Below are 20,347 nucleotides of genomic sequence, written 5' to 3'. Positions count from 1 at the left end.
TTTCGTTATTTTATTTTAAATCTTAAAAATCGACATGTCCATGAAAGTAAAGGCCAATACACATGATACGAAAATCGGAAGTAACGTTTAGTCCGACGAACGATCTGCCGATTTTTATTGTTAGTATAGTGCTTTCGACAGCCGATTACGAATTTTCGGATGACAAAATCTGGATATGCAGGCTATAAAAATTCCTACCCTTGATAAAGTCACGTGTTTTAGTGATGCAATGCGTCGAGAGGAGCGGGGTGACGTCACTACTGGTCTACAGCCGAGACCGGAAGTATCGGAGCTATACCGCATCGGCGGCTGCTGAACTTGTTTTACTCTAACTTTAAGTCTACTTGTGTGCTCTTAAATAAATACTTCACTATGAGTACCCATTCATTTTTCTGAGTGTACTGGAGGAGTATTAAGAATATTTGGAGGATTAATGCCCACTAACAAACGAGGCGGACAACATCCTTTAAGACACAAAGGACATCCCAGAGATCCCAATAGAAGCCCCCACCTGTGAAGGAGGATTCGATATCCCAGTCCAGTGATTGTCATCATTAAACGCCTTTAAAGGTGTTTTTGGAGGTGAGCGGCCATTAGAGGATATAGCTCACTTCTGGTGACTCGTCTTTCGGAGTTCCACGAAAGTCACTTGATTACTGTAAAGAATCATGAAAGTCACCTTTTCTTTGAAGCTAATTTTGCACATTCCTGCACATGGACTTTTACTTATTGAATCTCACCCCCCAATTATATATTTTTTATATATATGTATTGTCATTTATTCCATTACATCGTATACTGTGGATATTTGTTATCATTTCCAACATCAGCTTTTTACACTATATATGTTTTACGCACCTATTAATGCTTCATCTGTTTGAGTTATCTTTTCACTGAAGTCACATAACTTATTTGTATCCATTTCATCATTTTTCTTCATCACATTACACCCATTGGAGCGTGTATCACACTTTAACTAGGAATTTGTGTCATACCCAGTTTTAGGAATATATACTATTTTTGGATTTATATGATTTTTTTGTGAAATAAGCGCTGATTCCCCCCTTTTCCTTTTATTTCTGTAAGTAAGTGGTGACACTACAGAACTGGCTGTCTGTTTCAGAATTTTGGTTGAAATCTACAGATTAATCCCCACCCCTATTCTATCTTATACCCCAGTGGTAGCACATTGGCCTTTTCTTTCCTTTATAGAATTTTTATCGTACGTCAACACAACGTCCGATTTTCATTTAATTAGTACAGTTTTCATACAAAAAAAATCGTAAGAGCAAGACTAGGCCAGCTCAGAAACGAAAGAACACATACAAAACAATTCAACACATGATACCACTTCTGGAGTTGAATTCTGTCGTACGAGAATTTTCGTATGAAAGTAACCTCTTCACTTTCGATATGAGAATAGCATGCAACAAAAATCGGATGAAAGATTGTTCGATAATCTGATCGTGTGTACAAGGCTTTATTCACATATAAACCTCATATTAATTTATCCATCACTTCTTTCCTTTGTTGTAAGATTTATCAGTGTCTTAATCAGTGACCATCACCCAGTAGAATTTAATTTTTCCTAATTTGTGGATGAAACCAGCTCATTTACACATGTTTTTTTTTTTTAATCCTTACTCAGTGATGATTCTATCCTCAAGTCTATTGTACAGGAAATTCTAACATTCTTTCAAAATAATGATTCATAATTAAATTCATGTGCTACCAACTGCGCATCTCATAAAGCAATGATTTGTGGTAAAATAACAAAATTAGCATACAGAAAAGGAAATTGCTATCAACTATGCAAAATAAAGACAATGAACTAAGATCATTGCTAGAAAAAAAAAAAAAAGTTAGAAAAAAGAAGTTAAAAAAAAAAAATCCTAAACACAACCTTATGCCTAAATTAGAAGAGGTCAGAACATCTTTGAACTTCTGTGTCACAGCTGTCACATATAAAACTTTTCAATGGAACAGAAAAGTTTTTTTTTTAACCTAAGATAAAACGGGTAAACTTCTAGCTCGAAAACTGAATCCTAGAGCTAATATTGCAACATTTCCTAAATTACACCTTTCTAACAAAATTGGAAATACAAATATCCCCAATCCATTGCTGAAGAATTTCAAAAATTGTACACATCACTTTACTCAAAACCAGAAAATGTTCTCATAAAACTAAGTGAACTAAGTAAACTGATTTGCACCTGCAAATATACCATTATTACCTTTTTTTTTTTTCTCATAAATCCACAGTTGATAGCCCATTTGCAATGGATTCTCTGATATATATATATATATATATATATATATATATATATATATATACAGTATCTCACAAAAGTGAGTACACCCCACATTTTTTAAATATTTTATTATATCTTTTCATGTGACAACACTGAAGTAATGACACTTTGCTACAATGTAAAGTAGTGAGTGTACAGCTTGTAAAACAGTGTAAATCTATTGTCCCCTCAAAATAACTCAACACACAGTCATTAATGTCTAAACCGCTGGTAACAAAAGTGAGTACACCCCTAAGTCAAAATGTCAAAATTGGGCTCAAAGTGTCAATATTTTGTGTGGCCACTATTTTTTTCCATCACTGCCTTAAAGTGGTTGTAAACCCACATTAAAGTCTTTTGCCTATAGGTAAGCCTATATTAAGGCTTACCTATAGGTGCTATAAATATCTTCTAAACATGCACAGTTTAGGAGATATTTACAGTGCATGCAGCCGATGACGTCATCGGCGCATGCGCTCAGAAGGAACGGCCACCAGTGCCATTCCTTCAGAGCCCTATGCCGTGAACGGTGGCTCCCGCGCAAATGCGCGGGAGTGATGTAATTGCGCCTCCGCCCAATCAGATGGCCAGAGGACGCGAACAAGAAAGCAGGATGGCTGGACATATCGGCCGCCCTGTCGCTGAGTGGGCGGCACTGCGAGAGCTTCGTTTTAAGGCAAGTATTTCATAATGAGCTGGTATGCGATGCCTGCTAGCTCATTATGCCTTTGTCTTTACAGGTATTTTTTCTCTCCTTTTTTTTTAGGGTTTACTTCCTTTTCAACCCTCTTGGGCATGCAGTTCACCAGAGCTTCACAGGTTGCCACTGGAGTCCTCTTCCACTCTTCCATGATGACATAACGGAGCTGGTGAATCTTAGAGACTTTGCGCTTCTCTACTTTCTGTTTGAGGATGCCCCCCAGATGCTCAGTAGGGTTTAGGTATGGAGACATGCTTTGCCAGTCCATCACCTTTACCCTTAGCTTCTTTAACAAGGCAGTGGTCGTCTTGGAGGTGTGTTTGGGGTCGTTATCATGTTGTAATACTGCTCTGTGGTCCAGTTTTCAAAAAGAGGGATTAATGCTCTGATTCAGTATGTCACAGTACATGTTGGCATTCATGGTTGCCTCAATGAACTGTAGCTTCCCAGTGCCAGCAGCACTCATGCAGCCCCGGGCCATGACAGTCCCACCACTGTGCTTTACTGTAGGCAAGACACACCTGTCTTTGTACTCCTTACCTGGTTGCCACCACACACGCTTGAAACCATCTGAGCCAAATACGTTTATCTTGGTCTCATCAGACCACAGGACATGTTTCCAGTAATCCATGTCCTTAGTCTGCTTGTCTACAGCAAACTGTTTTCGGGCTTTCTTGAGCATCATCTTTAAAAGAGACTTCCTTCTGGGACGACAGCCATGCAGACCAATTTGATGCAGTGTGCGATATATGGTCTGAGCACTGACATTCTGAACCCCCACCCCACCAACCTCTGCACCAATGTTGGCAGCACTCATAAGTCTATTTCCCAAAGACAACCTCTGGATATGATGCTGAGCACATGCACTCAACTTCTTTGGTTGACCATGGCAATGCCTGTTCTGAATGGAACCTGTTCTATTAAACCCCTGTATGGTCTTGGCCACCATGCTGCAGCTCAGTTTCAGGGTCTTGGCAATCTTCTTATAGGCTAGGCTATCTTTATGTAGAGCAAAAATTCTTTTACTCAGATCCTCAGAGAGTTCTTTGCCATGAGGTGCGATGTTGAACTTCCAGTGACCAGTATGAGAGAGTGAGAACAATAACATCATATTTAATAACCCTTCCTCCCTATTCACACCTGAGACCTTGTAATACTAATGAGTCACTTGACACTGGGGAGGGAAAATGGCTAATTGGGCCCAATTTGGACATTTTGACTTAGGGGTGTACTCACTTTTGTTGGCAGCAGTTTAGACATTAATGGCTGCATGTTGAGTTATTTTGAGGGAACAGCAAAGTTACACTGTTATACAAGCTGTACACTCATTACAGTGTAGAAGAGATGCAGGATAATCTATATGGAATCTCCTTCTCAGTTCAATTAATTTCTTGGATCTTACCATTTTCAAGAACAATGGAGGATTACATACCAAGACCTACTTTAAGGAGGTAGATAGGAATGGCTACTTTCCATTGGGGAGCTGTCATCACCCTAGATGGCTTAACACAATCCCTAAAAGTCAGATGCTTTGGATTTGAAGAAATTGTGACTCAGATAAGGACTTTAATATACAGGCTAATACCATTATCAATAGATTCCAGGAAAAGGGTTATAAAATGAATGACCTTATTAGGACCAAAGAAGCAGTTTTTAACACTGAGAGGGAATCTTTTTAAGAAAAAGGATAATACTAATAAAGACTATGGACTGGCCTTTATGACAGGATTTAGTCACCAATATAAACTATGTGAGAATATTATAGTTAAACATTGGCCATTATTGCTAAAAGATACTATACTGAAAAATATTTTGCCCACAAGGCCCCAATTTATTTATACCAAACCACCGACCTTAAGTAAAAAAACTATCCCATAATGTGATTAATCCTCCAACCGAAACATGCACTTTTTTGGATAAGGTGGGCTTTTATAGTTGTGGTAAATGTGCAATATGTAAAATTTTCAAATTTAGGAAAAGGAACATTTTAGATTTTACGCCCAATTCTCGAGATGTCTCCTATGCTATTAAGAAATGTATCACCAGTGGTTCCTCTCATGTCACCTATCTTCACTTGTGCCCATGTGGGTTACAATATGTGGGTCGGACCACAAAGGAGTTGAGGGTGAGACTAAGGGAACATGTGAACAATATTAAAAAAGGTTTTCGACACCACAGTCTGTCCAACCACTTTAGATTGTGTCACAACCAAGATCTTAGTGTTCTGACATTCTGTGTTATTGACAAAGCACAGGCCCACTGGAGAGATAACAATTTAAAGAAATTGGTTTCTCAAAATGAATCCCAGTGGATTTATAGGTTGGGTACTCCTAATCCGTTAGGGTTGAACATTGATCTAGTTCTGAATTGCTTTTTATTCAATTGGTAGTTTACATTTTGATATATTCCATTTTTTATTTTTATTCCATTTTTATTTTTATACTTTTTTTAAATTTTATTTTGATATTTATTTTTATTTATTTTTTAGTTTTTTCTTTTTTCTATTTCTTTTTTATTCATTTACTTTCATATAATTTCTCTCTCTCTTTTTTCTCCCTTATTATTTTATTTCATTATACATTTGTTTGGAGGTTTTAAGATATGTTTAAATATAGAATTGTCTGCATATGGTATTATATGGTTGAGCTGATTGTGTACAGGAATGGAGGACTATTGAATATATAATTGGTCCGTCTCTCTATTGGTGAAAACTGAAGGGCGGGTGTTATCTTGAATATACAAATAGAATGACAATTGTGCCTGAAATTATGTCCATTGATGACGCTCAGGAGAGCGGGCGAAACACGTTGACGTAATTTCAGGTTTAACCAATTGCGTCACTTTCTGTCTCCTCGTGGAACACACACGAGATGGCGTTCCAGGAAGTTCTTGTATGCGATTGCCTACTGCCTATGTTTACTGCTAACTTGTGAGTACACTTGCAATCTATTTAAATAAATTATATTTTTAAACACTATCACACTATGATCCTCTTATTTTATTTGGGCTGCGCCTGCCAAGGAAACAATTTCTGGACACTTGAACTAAACGTTTCTGCTGGATGGTACCCAGGACTCCACACTCACTATAAGGGCTGCATTTGGCCCAGAGGGGGTCTTCATTTCTGTTGAGTGGGGATGCAAGTGGGGAGAGTGGCACCCTGACACGGATAAGCACCTTCCAGCATTAGGAAAATAAGGCACCTGAGTACTTTTTTGAGCACCTTTGCATAGTTTTTCTGAACATCCTATGAACTTTATTTTTGCATTATTGTATGCATTTATTTATGAACTGAATTATTTATTGATTTTTTGATTACATTGGGTATTTTGCACCTTTATTTATTGACCTATATATCAGAGGAATTTTTTTGCACTTTAAATGTTGATACACATTTCATCTAGCATGTTTGTTTAGCACATTTAACAGCTTATTTGTTTGATCTTCTATAGCATGTGCTGTTTTATAAATGTGCTCTCATTTCTTCAGTGTTGTCACATGAAAAGATATAATAAAATATTAACAAAAATGTGAGGGGTGTACTAATTTTTGTGAGATACTGTGTGTATATATATATATATATATATATATATATATATATATATATATATATATATATATACACACACATACAGTATATTGCAGTTTATTCTATCTGTGAATATCTCATTATCATTAGAAATGGGAATTTCATTCATCCAGCAGAAAAATTGGCTTATATACAAATTCTCCCAAAGGAAAAAATGACCTATCAAACTGCTTAAATTGCCGGCCTTATCAACAATGATCTTAAATGATTAACTAAAATATTAGCTAATAAGGATAATACTTTTATACATGTTATATATACTGTATATATCAAGGTGATTTTGTCCTTGACCGCTAAGCATCCCACCAAACTAGGCATGTATTCAACTTAATTTCTATTATTCAAATTGTGATAATGAAACCTTTTGACAAGATGTGCTTTTATTCATCAACCTACAAAAACATTTAATTGTTTATCTTGTAACTACAGTACCTTTTTTTCACTTTAGAAAAATTTGGATTTGGACACAAATTCATTACATTTTTAAAATTCCTTTAATTCTGTTCATTAAAAGTTTAAAGATTGTAAACATTTTGTATCCATAGAGGCACTCATGAAGGATGTCCTCTATCTCCAATTCCTTCTATTCCAATGAACTAATGGCTAAAGCCATACATGCAAATTCCAAATGTTATCAATATTATCAATTCACTTTTTAGCTAAATACTTCCCTTTAAATTCTTGTGCAGAAATTTTGATAAACAATCTGAACATATTTCTTCTCTCTATAAAAATCCTGTGCTCTTCTAATAAAAATATCCTATATGACTAAATAGGAATTGGACTTAGAAGAAACCATAAATCTTATTGAATGGAATGCAATGACAAAAATTAACTTTCTCATTTATCTATCAATGTTACAATAATGGAAGCTAATTATAAAGTAATCCTTAGATGCTACTGTATATGGTCCTTTCATTTACTAAATATGTGCCAAATACAGATCCTTTATGTTTCAGGCAATGCACTCATCTGGGATCTTTCTCCATATTTAACCACTTCAATACAGTGCCCTTTCTCCCCCTTTCTGCCTAGGCCAATTTTCAGCCTTCAGCGCTGTCACATTTCAATGACAATTGCGTGGCCATGCTACACTTTCCCATATGACATTTTTGTCATTTTTTCACACAAATAGAGCTTTCTTTTGGTGGTATTTACACTGATGAGGAGGTACTAATATGCCACACGGATGAGCACTGATAGGTGGCACTGATAAGCACTGATAGGCAGCACTGATGAGCACTGAAAGGACGGAACTGATGGGCACTGAAAGGCGGCACTGATGGGCACTGACGGGCAGCACTGATGGGCATGAAGGGGTGGCACTGATGGGCAGCACAGGTGAGCAGGCACTGATGGGCACTGACTGGCAGCACTATGAGCACTAATTATGGGCACTGATAGTGGGCACTGTGGGTAATATTATAGTAATGGAGTTCGTAGCTAAAGGCATCATCTGCTAATGGGATGATGCCTTTAACTACAAATTCCATTACTTGAATATTATCTTTTTAAAATTTGGTACTTCGGAGTTACAGAAAGGAAACTCTTGGAGGAAGTTTTGTCCATCTTTTTCCCTTCTTCCTTTTCTGTGGCCCCTTTCTTGAAGGGATACCCTTTGGCCACAGCAGGGATCCTCGAGGGATAAGCCCCAGTGCCATGTGACAACAAAATTCTGTTACTTCAATTACTTATATTATATATTTTTTGCTTTGTATCCTGGCATCTCCAACCATTTGTGGGGTGATAGTGTTTTTATTACACGACTCTCAGGTCTTTAGAAGAGACATTGGTGGTAATCACAGATTCCTATTCAATAGACCCTTGAAAAAAGGTTTCACCTGAAACGCGTTGGGTCTCCTTGGAATGCATACGCTATTACAGTCACTTACCTATGTGACACATGGTTGATAGCTGTGATCCTTTTCTGATTATTTTAATCAATTTGTAGTTTTGTATTTTGTGTAAGCCTTTGTACACAATTGTATTGATTGTATAATAAAATGATAAACTTTTATCTAAATTAACTAGTGTATATAGTTTTGGATGTATGGTCGCCTATAAAGTCCCACCCCCCAGGGGAATTTCCATTTTTGAAAAAAAATGAAAGACACTCAATGAGAAGTGTGGGAAGGTGCTAGGGAGGAAAGGGCTATATGATACTGGACATTCTCCAGCAAGCAAAAAGGGTGGGCTGCAGCCACTGAAATGTGCCAAATACAAATCCTCTCATTTCTTTGAACAATGCATACATTCAGTGTTCTTCAAATATATAAAAGAATGTTGGATAAAGCTACAAGAGATGCCATAGCAAATCCTGGTGCTTGTTATGCTCATTCTTGCTCTGTCCCACACAGAAATGTAGATTAATTCAGTGATATATTTAGACAAACTATCTTACCTGTAACTCCAATATTTCCTTTTTCCCCTGGATTGCCTTTTGGTCCTAATTTCCCTGGAGGACCCGGGATTCCTCTTTCACCTGGAATTCCAGGCTCCCCACGCACACCTCAAGAGAACATGTAACAATAAAATAGACAGTCTGCAATCTGTATGTTCTATTAACCACTTTACCCCCAGCCCTATTTCGGACACTTTTTGTTCACAAGTTAAAACCAGTATTTTTTCCTAGAAAACTACTTAGAACCCCCAAACATTTTATATTTTTTTTTAGCAAAGACTCTGGAGAATAAAATGTCGGTCATTGCATAATTTTTTGTCACGCGGTATTTGCGCAGCGGTCTTTAAAACGCCATTTTTTTGGAAAAAATTTGAAAAATCACATTTCACTAATTTTAAAAAATACTAAACAGTAAAGTTAGCCCATTTTTTTGTATATTGTGAAAGAACATGTCACGCCGAGTAAATAGATACCAAACATGTTACGGTTTAAAATTGCGCCCCTCCGTGGGATGGCGACAAACTACGGTCAATAGAGATCTCAATCTGCGACGCTTTAAATTTATTTAACGGTTACCAGTTTTGAGTTAGAGTGTAGCTCTTTTTTTTAAATTATTGCCCACGCTCTGGCGATCGCGGCGATACCTCACATGTGTGGTTTGAACAGCGATTTAATTTGCGGCTCGACTTGCGTATAAGTTTTTTTTTGTGCGCGAGCTAACGGTGACGGGGGCGGCTAAATTTTTTTTTTTTTTTTCCTATTTATTTTTTCTTTTTTTTTAACTTTATTACAGGTTTTTAAAAAAAAAAAATCTGATCACTTTTATTGCTGTCACAAGCAATGTAAACATCCCTTGTGACAGCAATATGTGTGACAGGTACACTTTATGGAGGGATCGAGGGTCTAAAAGACCCTAGACCCCTCCACTACACTTCCCTGTATGCAAAACGCCAAAAACGGCATTTTTGCATACAGCCGTTTTTTAAATCTGCCGCCTTTTGCGGCACAGTAACCCGGATGTGACGTCATGGACGCCGCCTCCGGGTTACGTCATTGGAGACCCGATCGATGCCGTTTCCGTCATCGGGACTCCATCCAGCTGGCGGATGTGCCGGCTGGGTGCTCGGGGCTCCCGTCCCACCGGGACGGGAGCCCCGAGCAAAGCCGCGGAAGGAGGCGGGAGGGGGGGGGGACGTCCTCTCCCGCCCCCCCGGGTAACGATCGAGCGGCTCCCGAGCCGCATCGATCATTACCGACGGAAAGCCGACCGCCGGCTTCAAACAACGGTATAACCACTCAAAGTCAGCCGACGTAGATCTACGTGGCTGGTCGTTAAGTGGTTAATGGATACACTTTATCATGTTTAGTCTTATACATTATGACAAATTTAAATCTGCCCCTCTTCTATTTATAGGAGTGTGGTCAACGTTTTTAATTAAGGCTCCCTCGAGTGTGACATCATTAGGGATGCACATAACAAAAGAAAAGGGATAGTTACATAGTTAGTCAGGTTGAACAAAGTCCATCTAGCTCAACCAAAAAAAAAGGATGGACAGCATAGAAAAAGTATAAAGGTATGTACAAAATTACCAAGAGCATTTAACTGCTAGAAGCAAGACTGTCTGCAGGGGCCCCAAAATGCCACACAGTAAGTGCCAAAGGACAGCAGGATGAGAACCAGGAGTCTACAGCACTGAAGCAAGAGCTTTTCCACGTTATGCCCAACTGGGCGCAGAGGTTGTCAGGAAAATATTCTACAAACAGGAACACATTTAAGACTCTTAATTCCTAGGGCTAAAAGCAATATTGAAATGCACAGCACTGGCATTGTCAATAAGGTCCAGGAAAGCATTGCCTGTCTTTTGTAAACTATGTATAATCTTGGCAAAACATGTTTATCGATTTTTTCAGTGCAGTCATTTTGAAAAGTGGCATGATTTACTGTATCTTGTCTCATTCTATACAGTATACCTAAAAGAGCTGGAAAATTTGTATAAAGCATTTCATTTCCTGCCAGCCTGATAAATGATAATGTCACTACAGTAATATGAATGTTTCAAAATTACAGTTATTTCAAACAAATGTTGACATAAAGTGAAAGTAAAAAAAATATAAAAACTCACCTGGGTCACCCTTCGGGCCATTAGCCCCATCTCTTCCATCTCTACCATTTAAACCTGGACACATGGCTGGTGTTTCTGAATGACTCAGGGTAAAAACCACAGCTACAACAACTAGGATGCATAGACAGTTTGTAAGAGGATTCATAGTTCCGCTGTTTCGCCTGTGAGAAAATAAAGCATTGGTGCCCTTCATGCAATACATATATATATATATTTCAATGCTATACTCATGAAATTGATGACTAAGTTAAAGTGATAAAAATAAGTACTTGCCTAATTGTTGTTGTAGTCGTTCAGTTTTCCTTAGTATCTGAATCTGCTTCCAACCAAACTGATCTCACAACAAACCAGCTCTATGGTGTCTGGTCATTTTATTTGCAAGGATATCGATTATTTTGGATTGTTAGGAACTTTGTACCTGGTGAACGAGGTCAGTGTCTTTGAAAACGTGCGTGTTTTTTCATACATTCTCCTTTTAGTAAAAATTGAGAAGTTTATTACTACTGCAGATAAAATAATATAAATAAAAAATATGGGGTGCTGCTGATCATATAGATGCCCCCTATAACAGCACTAGAAGAATAGGTGTCCTTGTTTAATACCCCCTTTTGTAAGGATACTATAGGTTGATTTTGTTGTAGTATAGTGTCATTCCAGAATAATTCAGTGCACCTGAAAAGTTGTGGTAATTCCCCCTATCCTAAGCTAAGAATGTAATTACAGTATGCATCTTTTTAACAATGTCACAATCCCTTAAAGCGGAGTTGTCCCCCCCCCTAAAAAAAAAAAAAAAAAAAAAAATGTAAATGTCAGTAGCTACACATACTGTAGCTGCTGACTTTTAATATTGGGGCACTTATCTGTCCTGGAATCCAGCGACGTCGGCACCCCAACCAATGTTTCCATTGGCTCTCAGGTGCTGCCGCCGCCATCGTCTGTAAGGAAAACCGGCAGTGAAGCCTTGCAGCTTCACAGCCGGTTCCCTACTGTGCATACGCAAAGCGCATTACACGTTCTGAAGGGCCTGGCGGAGGGGAAAGGAGGAGGAGGCCAAACTTGGCTTCAAACTTGGTGATGTAACCCGGTGTCCCTCTCCCTTGCCTATAAAAGAGCTGTCATGGCTAAAGAGGCTCATTAGCCAGGAGGCGTCTGAAGAGGCGGGAGGGTCTTTTTTTTCCTATTTTTCAGGAGCTGCGGGTAACATGACATTGACGATGGATTTAAATCGGGGGGCACTTTTTATTTTTTTTTTTAAATTAGGAATTGTCAAAAACTGGCTTTTGTGTTTATTTTTTGGTGAATGGGTAGAGGTATGATGTACCCGATATCCATTCACATAGGTGGGGGGCTGGGATCTGGGGGGTTTCTATATTCCGATAAGCCCACCACCCACAGACCCCCATAGCCCAGGGTTGTCGGAAAGAGGCCCTTGTCCCCATCAACATGGGGACAAGGTGCTTCAGGGGGCATCTCAAAGCACCCTCCCCATGTTGAGGGCAAGCAGCCTGGTATGGTTCAGGAGGGGGGCTGCTCGCTTGTCCCCCCCCTATCCTGGCCTGCCAGACTGCTTGCTCAGATAAGAGTCTGGTATGGATTTTTTGGGGGAACACCACGCTGTTTACATTTTTGTTATCTGTATTGCCGGGAGCCGACAATACATTACAGCCGTGAGCAAGTTTAAATAAAATGTTTTCCTTTAGAAATGTCAGTATTGCTGCAGCAGGCTACATACATCGTACATCGTACAAATGCACCACTTTACAGGCACATTAAGGGAACCCCCCAGGCATGATATTTAAAGGATTTTTTCATTTTTATTGTTTCACTTTAAGTATTATTAAAATCACTGCTCCTGTAAAAACGAATTTAATTTAAACAAATTTTGTTTAAAAAAAAAACTTTTTTGCATTGATACATGTCCCCAAGGGCAGTACCCGGGTCCCCATACACTTTTTATGGCAATAAAGTTATGGCCTTATAAGCCATATATTGCATATAAGCCTCTAAAATTAGGACTTTTGATTTTTCATGTTCGTGTGCCTTAGGCTGGCCATACACTATACAATTTTCTTATTCAATTTCCTTTAGATTTACCTTAAACTATGTAGTGCAAGGGCATGCCTGATTGAATACAAATGTAAAGTGTTTAGGTTTGACCCTATATTACATGGTTTTGGTAAATCTAAAGGAAAGTTGAACAAGAAAATTGTATAGTGTATGGCCAGCCTTAGACTTTAATAGAGTTTGCATGTTCACTAGAACTTTTTCCCTGTTCTGGTGCAAACCGAACAAGGGGGTTTTCGGCCCATCACTATTCTTCACCCTGGCCCTGCAAGCAGTTACATCACTGCTATAAAAACGAACTAAAAAAGCAAGATTTTATTAGCGATATGAACATGATTTAATCTATCTTATGCCTGTAGTTCACCTTTTTAGAATTTTAAAGCTTAGGTTTATTATTTCTTTACCGCCACAGGGACAGAGGATCTGTGCAGATTGGAGTTGATCTACTAAAACTGGAGAATGCAAAATCTGGTGCAGCTGTGCATGGTAGCCAATCACCTTCTAACTTCACCTTGTTCTATCAAGCCTTGACAAAAACCTGGAGGCTGATTAGTTTCTATGGGGAGCTGCACCAGATTTAGCACTCTGTGTTAATAATCAACCCCATTGTGTCAACATTTTCTCCTCCCTCTTCACCACGTGACACCGCTTTGTAATTCAGCTGTACTTCCTCCAGGCCCATAACAGCAGGTCCACGCCCCATATGGGACTGAGGCTGGGGGAAAAGATTGAAAGAGTCTTTGCATTGTACCCTCAATACGCTTATGGATGCAATGCTTTGCAGGCTTCATAAATGCTTATTGATCATGAAAACAGTGTGGCTGTGCTTACTACTTTTCCTTTTTTTTTTTTTTTTTGCAAAAGGTGGACTAAGTTTTAAAGGAAGGGTACATTTTGGAATTCTAGTCCCTGCTGGGCACCTTTGTAATTATTAAAGAAAAGATTCCTTGCAATATCTCCCTTATGACTGTAATGTCATTGTTTTCATCTGTGGATTTTTTTGTAATGGGACTCATTCATTTCTATACATTGTTCTTTTAATTCACATCATAATGTATGTAACCAATCAAGATTTTTTAGATTTAGTACGACCCAATGAAACTTTGCTGCAAGTGTTTTTAAATTGACCCTACCTAGCTTTCTTATGCCCCATACACACGTGCAGATTATCTGCAGACTTTTGTCTGCAGACTTACCTTTTCTATCTAGTGCAAGGGCCTGCCGGATTGCATACAAATTCAAAGTGTTTAGGTTTGACCTCATATTATATGGTTTTGGTAAGTCTGCAGACAAAAGTCTGCAGATAATCTGCACATGTGTATGGGGCATTAAGCCCCGTACACACATACCGATCGTCGGCATACAAATGTTCGTCTTTTCTCCCCGGGATGTCGGTGTCTGTTGAAAAGTGCAAAGACAGCACAAGGACAGCACAAGAATTTTGTCTGCAGACTTCAGCTGACTGCAGAAGTGATGTCATGTAATGGTTAACTTTCCCTGTGTTTTTAATTTTCTGAGCATGCCCAGTCTTGCAAATCTGCGGTCTGTCGGCCGAATTCTGTACTGACAGGCGAACAATCGTCCGTTCTGGTGTCCGCAGACAAAAATTTTCATGTTTGCACGAAAGACTTTTGTCCGCGGATTGTGCGCAGACATCTGTCGGAGGCACCATACTAACACGCGTACAATCGGCAGATCTTTCGTCCGCCAACGTTTGTATGCCGACGATCGGTACGTGTGTACGGGCCTTTAGCCTCATTTAGGATGGATGAAAACATCAATGATAAAATGACCCTCACACCATTGGTTGTTGAGCCTGCTGTTAGGGCAGCGTAGGGTTCCTCAACATTAAATTGTGATCATTTAAAGCAGTTAAGTATACTCAATAGATTAATTTTTCTTTATCTAGTTATTTGTTATCCCATTTATTTCAGTCACACCAGCAACAACCACATTTTCCTGCAAAACAATATGTTACAATACAGTTTGGAAGCTTTACAATATATATATACACACTACATGTGATTGGGACAGAATCATGTTTATATCCATTCCTCTTCAGTTAAGGAGCTTGTGGATTATTTGGTTGTATTCAACAGCAATCTTTGGAAGATACAAGACATAAATTTCCTGCACTGTGCTGTATAACATGCTTTAAAGCATAACTCCACTTTGCTGAGAAAAAAACATTCCCCTCTGGGTGATATTTGTACATTGCAGGGATTTTAACAAACTTTGTTGCAGATTCCTACCTTTTGTTATTCTGAATAAATCACTGTTTACTCCTCTGTGCTGAGTGAGTCTAATGGGAGTAGTTTCATAATCATCTATCAGCTGTGGCAGCTGCAGGGCTCTAATGAGGAAATCTGCTGAATCGTCATGCCTTTAGATGTGTTCCTATTGAGAGTATCTCACCAAAAATTAAATTTTTGTTGTAGGGGATGCCAGAAATTTGACTTGTATCGTAAACACACTTCTGGGAAAATTGGTGAGCCAATTACAAAAGCAGGAAACTATGTTTCTGGGGTGTGGTCAGTATACATTCTGTGTACAGAACAGCTCCAGGTAGATATATTGCATTGCATTTTCAGAAAATTACAACAGCTGCAGATTAAAAAGGAAAGGTCATTTTTAATAACATTCAATTACAATATGATTTGGGTCGCAATTGTATACGTTATATTGTTTTTTTTTTTTTTTTTTCTTTATTTGCTGATTTTTTTTTCCCACGAAAGTGGAGTTAATATGTAAGGGTACAGGATTCATTTTTTTTTTTTTTTTAGAATAGCAAACACTTTAAGTAGAAACCCTTCAATACTGGCATTGGAATGGACATGCTTGGTTGAATGCAGGATAACTGGTGTTACTTTTGTTTATTCATGTCAAGCCTGTGTTTTATCTTGGAACATGAAATATACTTTGTTGTTTATCAATCTAGACACTCTTCTATAGTGCACTCCAAATTGATTGCATTCTTAACAAAAACTTTTTTTTAGCACTCAAAGAAAGCCATATTTTGATCTTAAATAGTTAGTTGGTCTTTGCATTCAAAACTATGTGGACATAAGAATATACAATTCAGCAAGTGTTATTCCAGGAGTAGTTTTTATTATTAAGTTTGTGTAAATTCTTGTTCAAAATTTGTCAAATCCAAATTTAGAGGCAAATCCCATTGAATTCTATGAGGAGGTAAATCTTGGTGTTAAATTCTGGCAATTTTTAGGGTTAATAATCAAACTACAGTAAAGATGCATGGGATGATAGACATAATAATGGGGATATAACCTATGGATTTTTTAATACAGACTTACCTGTAAAATCCATTTATTGAAGTACATCACGGGACACAGAGCCATAAATTATAACTTACGGGTTATATGGCCACCTACAGGTGAAGGACACTGGCAACCAATCAGAAAGGATGTCCCCCTATATACAGTAACCCCTCCCACACATGAAGTACCTCAGTTTTGTAGCAAGCAATAAATGGCCCCATAGAACAGGGGAGGGACCTCTGTGACGTGATGTACTTCAAGAAATGGATTTTACAGGTAAGTCTGTATGAAAAAAATCAATTTTTCTTTTCGTACATTACGGGACACAGAGCCATAAATCATAACAAAGCAATGCATCTGAGGGGAGGGGGACACCAAAAAATACTGCCATCCGACCACAAAAAGGATTATACCGCTGCCTGCAGAACACTGCGACCAAATGCAGATTCCTCCTGGGTCCCAATATCCACTCGATAGAAACGAGTGAACATATGCACTGATGACCAGGTCGGGGCCTTGCAAATCGGAGCCATAGAGGCTTGATAGTGATGTGCCCAAGAGGCACCTACTCCTCCCTGGTAGAATGTGCCTTTACAAGAAAAGGTGGGATCTTCCTTTCTAAATCATAGGCCTGGACAATAACCTGGCAAATCCAATGAAAAATCAAAGACTTAGATGCTGCCAACCCCTTTCTGGCAGTACAAACAAGCTCTCGGTTTTACAAATCTGAACTGATTTCTCAGTTCTTAAGTGTATGCATTACATCAAGAGAATGCAATAACTTTTCCACCTCTGAGTGAGGGTCTGGAAAAAGGACGGTAGTATAATGTCCTGATTCAAATGAAAGGCGGACACCACCTTGGGAAAAAAAAAACCTGGGTGTGGACATAGAACCACCCTATCTTGATGAAAAATCAAGAATTATGCCCCGTACACACGTGCAGATTATCTGCAGACTTTTGTCTGCAGACTTACCTTTTCTATGTAGTGCAAGGGCCTGCCGGATTGCATACAAATTGAAATTGTTTAGGTTTGACCTCATATTATATGGTTTTGGTATGTCTGCAGACAAAAGTCTGCAGATAATCTGCACGTGTGTATGGGGCATTACTCTTTACAAGAAAGAGCTGCTAGTTCTGATACCCTTCTAGCTGAAGTTATCACAATCAAAAATACCAGTTTTCTGGTCAGAAGAACCAGGGGAACCTGCCCCAGAGGTTCAAAAGGCTGTTTTTTTTTTAACTGATAGCCCCAAATTTAAGTCTCAAGGTCTCAAGGACACAATGGTGGCTTCACAGGTCGAAGCAAACGTAACATTCCCCGGACGAAGGTCTGAACCAATGTATGGGAAGCAATTGGTTCTTGGAAGAAAACCGAAAAGCTGAAATTTGCCCTTATAATAATGCTCAAGGCAAATTTCATATCTACCCCTGCTTGAAAAGAGGCTAGAATTCTCCTGATGATATATTTGTGAGAATGCTATTTCCTGGCTTCACACCAGGCAATGTAGGATTTCCAGACCCTGTAATAAATGTTTCTAGAGACTGGTTTCCTAGCATTTATCAGCGTATAAACTAGGCCTATGGAATATAATCGAAAGATTGATGCATCGCGATTCGAGCCTTCGCGATTCTGCATCGATGCGGGTTGCCGGCATAATCGATTAGGAAATGACGTCATCAGCCGCGGCCACGCCCTATCGCGCAAGGGAGAAAAAGTCACAAGATCGCAGCTGATTGGTTGATTAGTGCGGTAGCTTAATAAAAAGGCTCCGCCCCTCCTTCCATCTCTTTGACCCGGGCCGAGGAGCAGTAAGAACATCCCCCGCGTGTATCGGCGTCCCACCGGCGGCCTTGCAGCCAAGAAGCCAGCCAGCCAGCCAAGCCAGAAGCCAAGCCAGTCCACAGACTCCACACACAGGAGCCCCAAGTGCGTCCCCATCGCAGCCAGCCAGCGCCGCCCGCCTCACCGTAGCCATCCCAGGCCCAGCCGCCACACCACTGCCAGTGACGCCAGCCGCCCGCCACTGAGCCCAAAGAGCAGCACAACACCTGTCCTCCTCTGCAATGCAGTGCACAACAACAACCCACACAGTCACACAGCAGGTATGTAGTCCGAACAAATAATTGTATAATCATTCATGGGGGTCTCGAGTCTGTATCTCTGGGGGATGTCTGTGATGGGGGGACAGGGGGACGGTTGATCGGGGCCCGGGGGTACTGTTCTGTTGTGGCAGGCTGGCAGCCAGGGGGGCTCTCTCTGAGTGTCAGTGGGGGCCTGGGGGTCTCTGTCAGTGTGAGCTGTGGGGGTCTGGGCAAGGGGGGACTCACTCAGTGTTTGTCAGTGCTGTGGGGGATTGGGGAAAGTGTGGGACAGTGGGACATCCAGGTCTCTGTCAGTGTGTCAGGCTGTCAGCTCAGCTGTGGGGAGAGGGGGGTCTCTGTCAGTGTCACTGTCACAGGCAGGCAGCTGTGGGGTAAGGGGGGGGGGTCTCAGTGGCTCTGGCTCAGTGCATGCAGAGGGAGTCTGACAGACAGACAGACAGTCATATTTTATTAAAGATGTTGCTTGCTTGACTTGTTGCGACTTAGTTTACAAGTGGTATTTTTTTTTTTTTTTTTAAACACTGACAGAGTTTGGCAACTTACGTCATCCGTCTCCGTCACATACGTGGTAGTATGGTAATGGCAGAATGAGAAAAAGATCGAGAGATAAAAAATGCACCTAGCGTTTTAAGAGCAAACATCTGGGCACATTTCAGATTTTACGAACACACAGGGAAGCGTGAGTTGGACAAGACACACGCCGTGTGTAAAGCCTGTCACACAAAAATTAAATACCTAGGGAATACTACGAACTTAAGAAACCATGTTAGCCGTTTTCACTCTGAGTTAGTAACACCTGTCACCACCAGCAGTGCCACCACTGCCAAAGGAAAGACTGCTAGACCCAGATCAGCCAAGAATTGATGCCATACTGTCAACTTATCCGCCCAACTCAGAAAAAGGGAAGAAACTAACCAAAGCTGTGGCAGCTTTCATCGCCAAGGACCTATGGCCTTACTCAGTTGTGGAGAACGCCGGGTTTCGCTACCTTTTGAAGACGCTAGAGCCACGTTATAAGATCCCATCACGCAGTCACTTTACAGAAAACGTTATACCTGCACTCTACCACAACACCAAAGCTCAGGTACTTGCGTCAATGAACCAAGCCAGTCGAGTCGCAATAACGTGTGATTCATGGACTTCAGTCACAACGGAGTCCTATGTTACAATAACAGCACATTACATTACTAAGGACTGGCAGGTCTTGTCACATGTGTTGCAAACAAGAGCCATTTATGAGTCTCACACAGGTGCTCATCTGGCAGAGCTACTGTCTCATGTTGTGGAAGAATGGCAGCTGTCTGATAAATCTGTAGTGCTTGTGACCGACAACGCGGCAAACATGATAGTTGCAGCTCAAGTTGGTAAATTTCCTCATGTTAAATGTTTTGCCCATACACTCAATCTTGCATGTCAGCGGGCACTGAAAGGGGCCACGCTCTCCAGGCTTCTCACCAGAGTGCGACGCATATCCACATTCTTCCATCGCAGCACTAGAGCAAGCCACTGTCTAAAAGAGAAACAGAAATGTCTGGGCCTGAAGAATCATAAGCTAATAACTGATGTGCCAACAAGATGAAACAGCGGTTCTTAGAACAACAACCTGCAGTTTGTGCCACCTTGCTGTCTCCAGGACTCAGAAAAGGAGAGTCTGATCTCTGCACTCTCAATGAAACAGATGTGTCAAATGTTGAGGACGCTGTGAGTGCATTAAAGCCAATGAAGGATGCAACCTTGCTGATGTCAGAAGAGAGCAACCCAACAGTGTCTCTCATTGCCCCTCTAAATGCACAACTGCT

General features: G+C 40.0%; 1 protein-coding gene and 1 long non-coding RNA gene across 2 annotated transcripts in view; one reads left to right on the top strand and one right to left on the bottom strand.

Moving 5' to 3' along the window:
* The window catches only part of LOC309563610 (mannose-binding protein C-like), a 606,610-nt gene extending 595,354 nt beyond the window's left edge, over window positions 1-11,256 (bottom strand). The window contains exons 1-2 of the mRNA XM_082268111.1: window positions 11,105-11,256; window positions 8,982-9,089 (exon numbers count right to left, since the gene is read on the bottom strand). Of these exons, the coding sequence (XP_082124237.1) occupies window positions 8,982-9,089; window positions 11,105-11,249 (253 nt within the window). The 5' untranslated portion in view covers window positions 11,250-11,256. The remainder of the gene's footprint in view (window positions 1-8,981; window positions 9,090-11,104) is intronic.
* Window positions 11,132-11,451, top strand: LOC309563615. The gene is made up of 2 exons (XR_014225721.1): window positions 11,132-11,258; window positions 11,371-11,451. It is a non-coding gene; the product is annotated as an uncharacterized lncRNA (long non-coding RNA).
* Window positions 11,452-20,347: the final 8,896 nt, after the last annotated feature.

The sequence above is a fragment of the Pelophylax lessonae genome (genome assembly GCF_965119305.1).
Source record: "Pelophylax lessonae genome assembly, chromosome: 9".
Classification (NCBI taxonomy): Eukaryota; Metazoa; Chordata; class Amphibia; order Anura; family Ranidae; genus Pelophylax; species Pelophylax lessonae.
The sequence above is the reverse complement of the archived record's forward strand: the minus strand, read 5'-3'. Positions and strand labels throughout refer to the sequence as shown.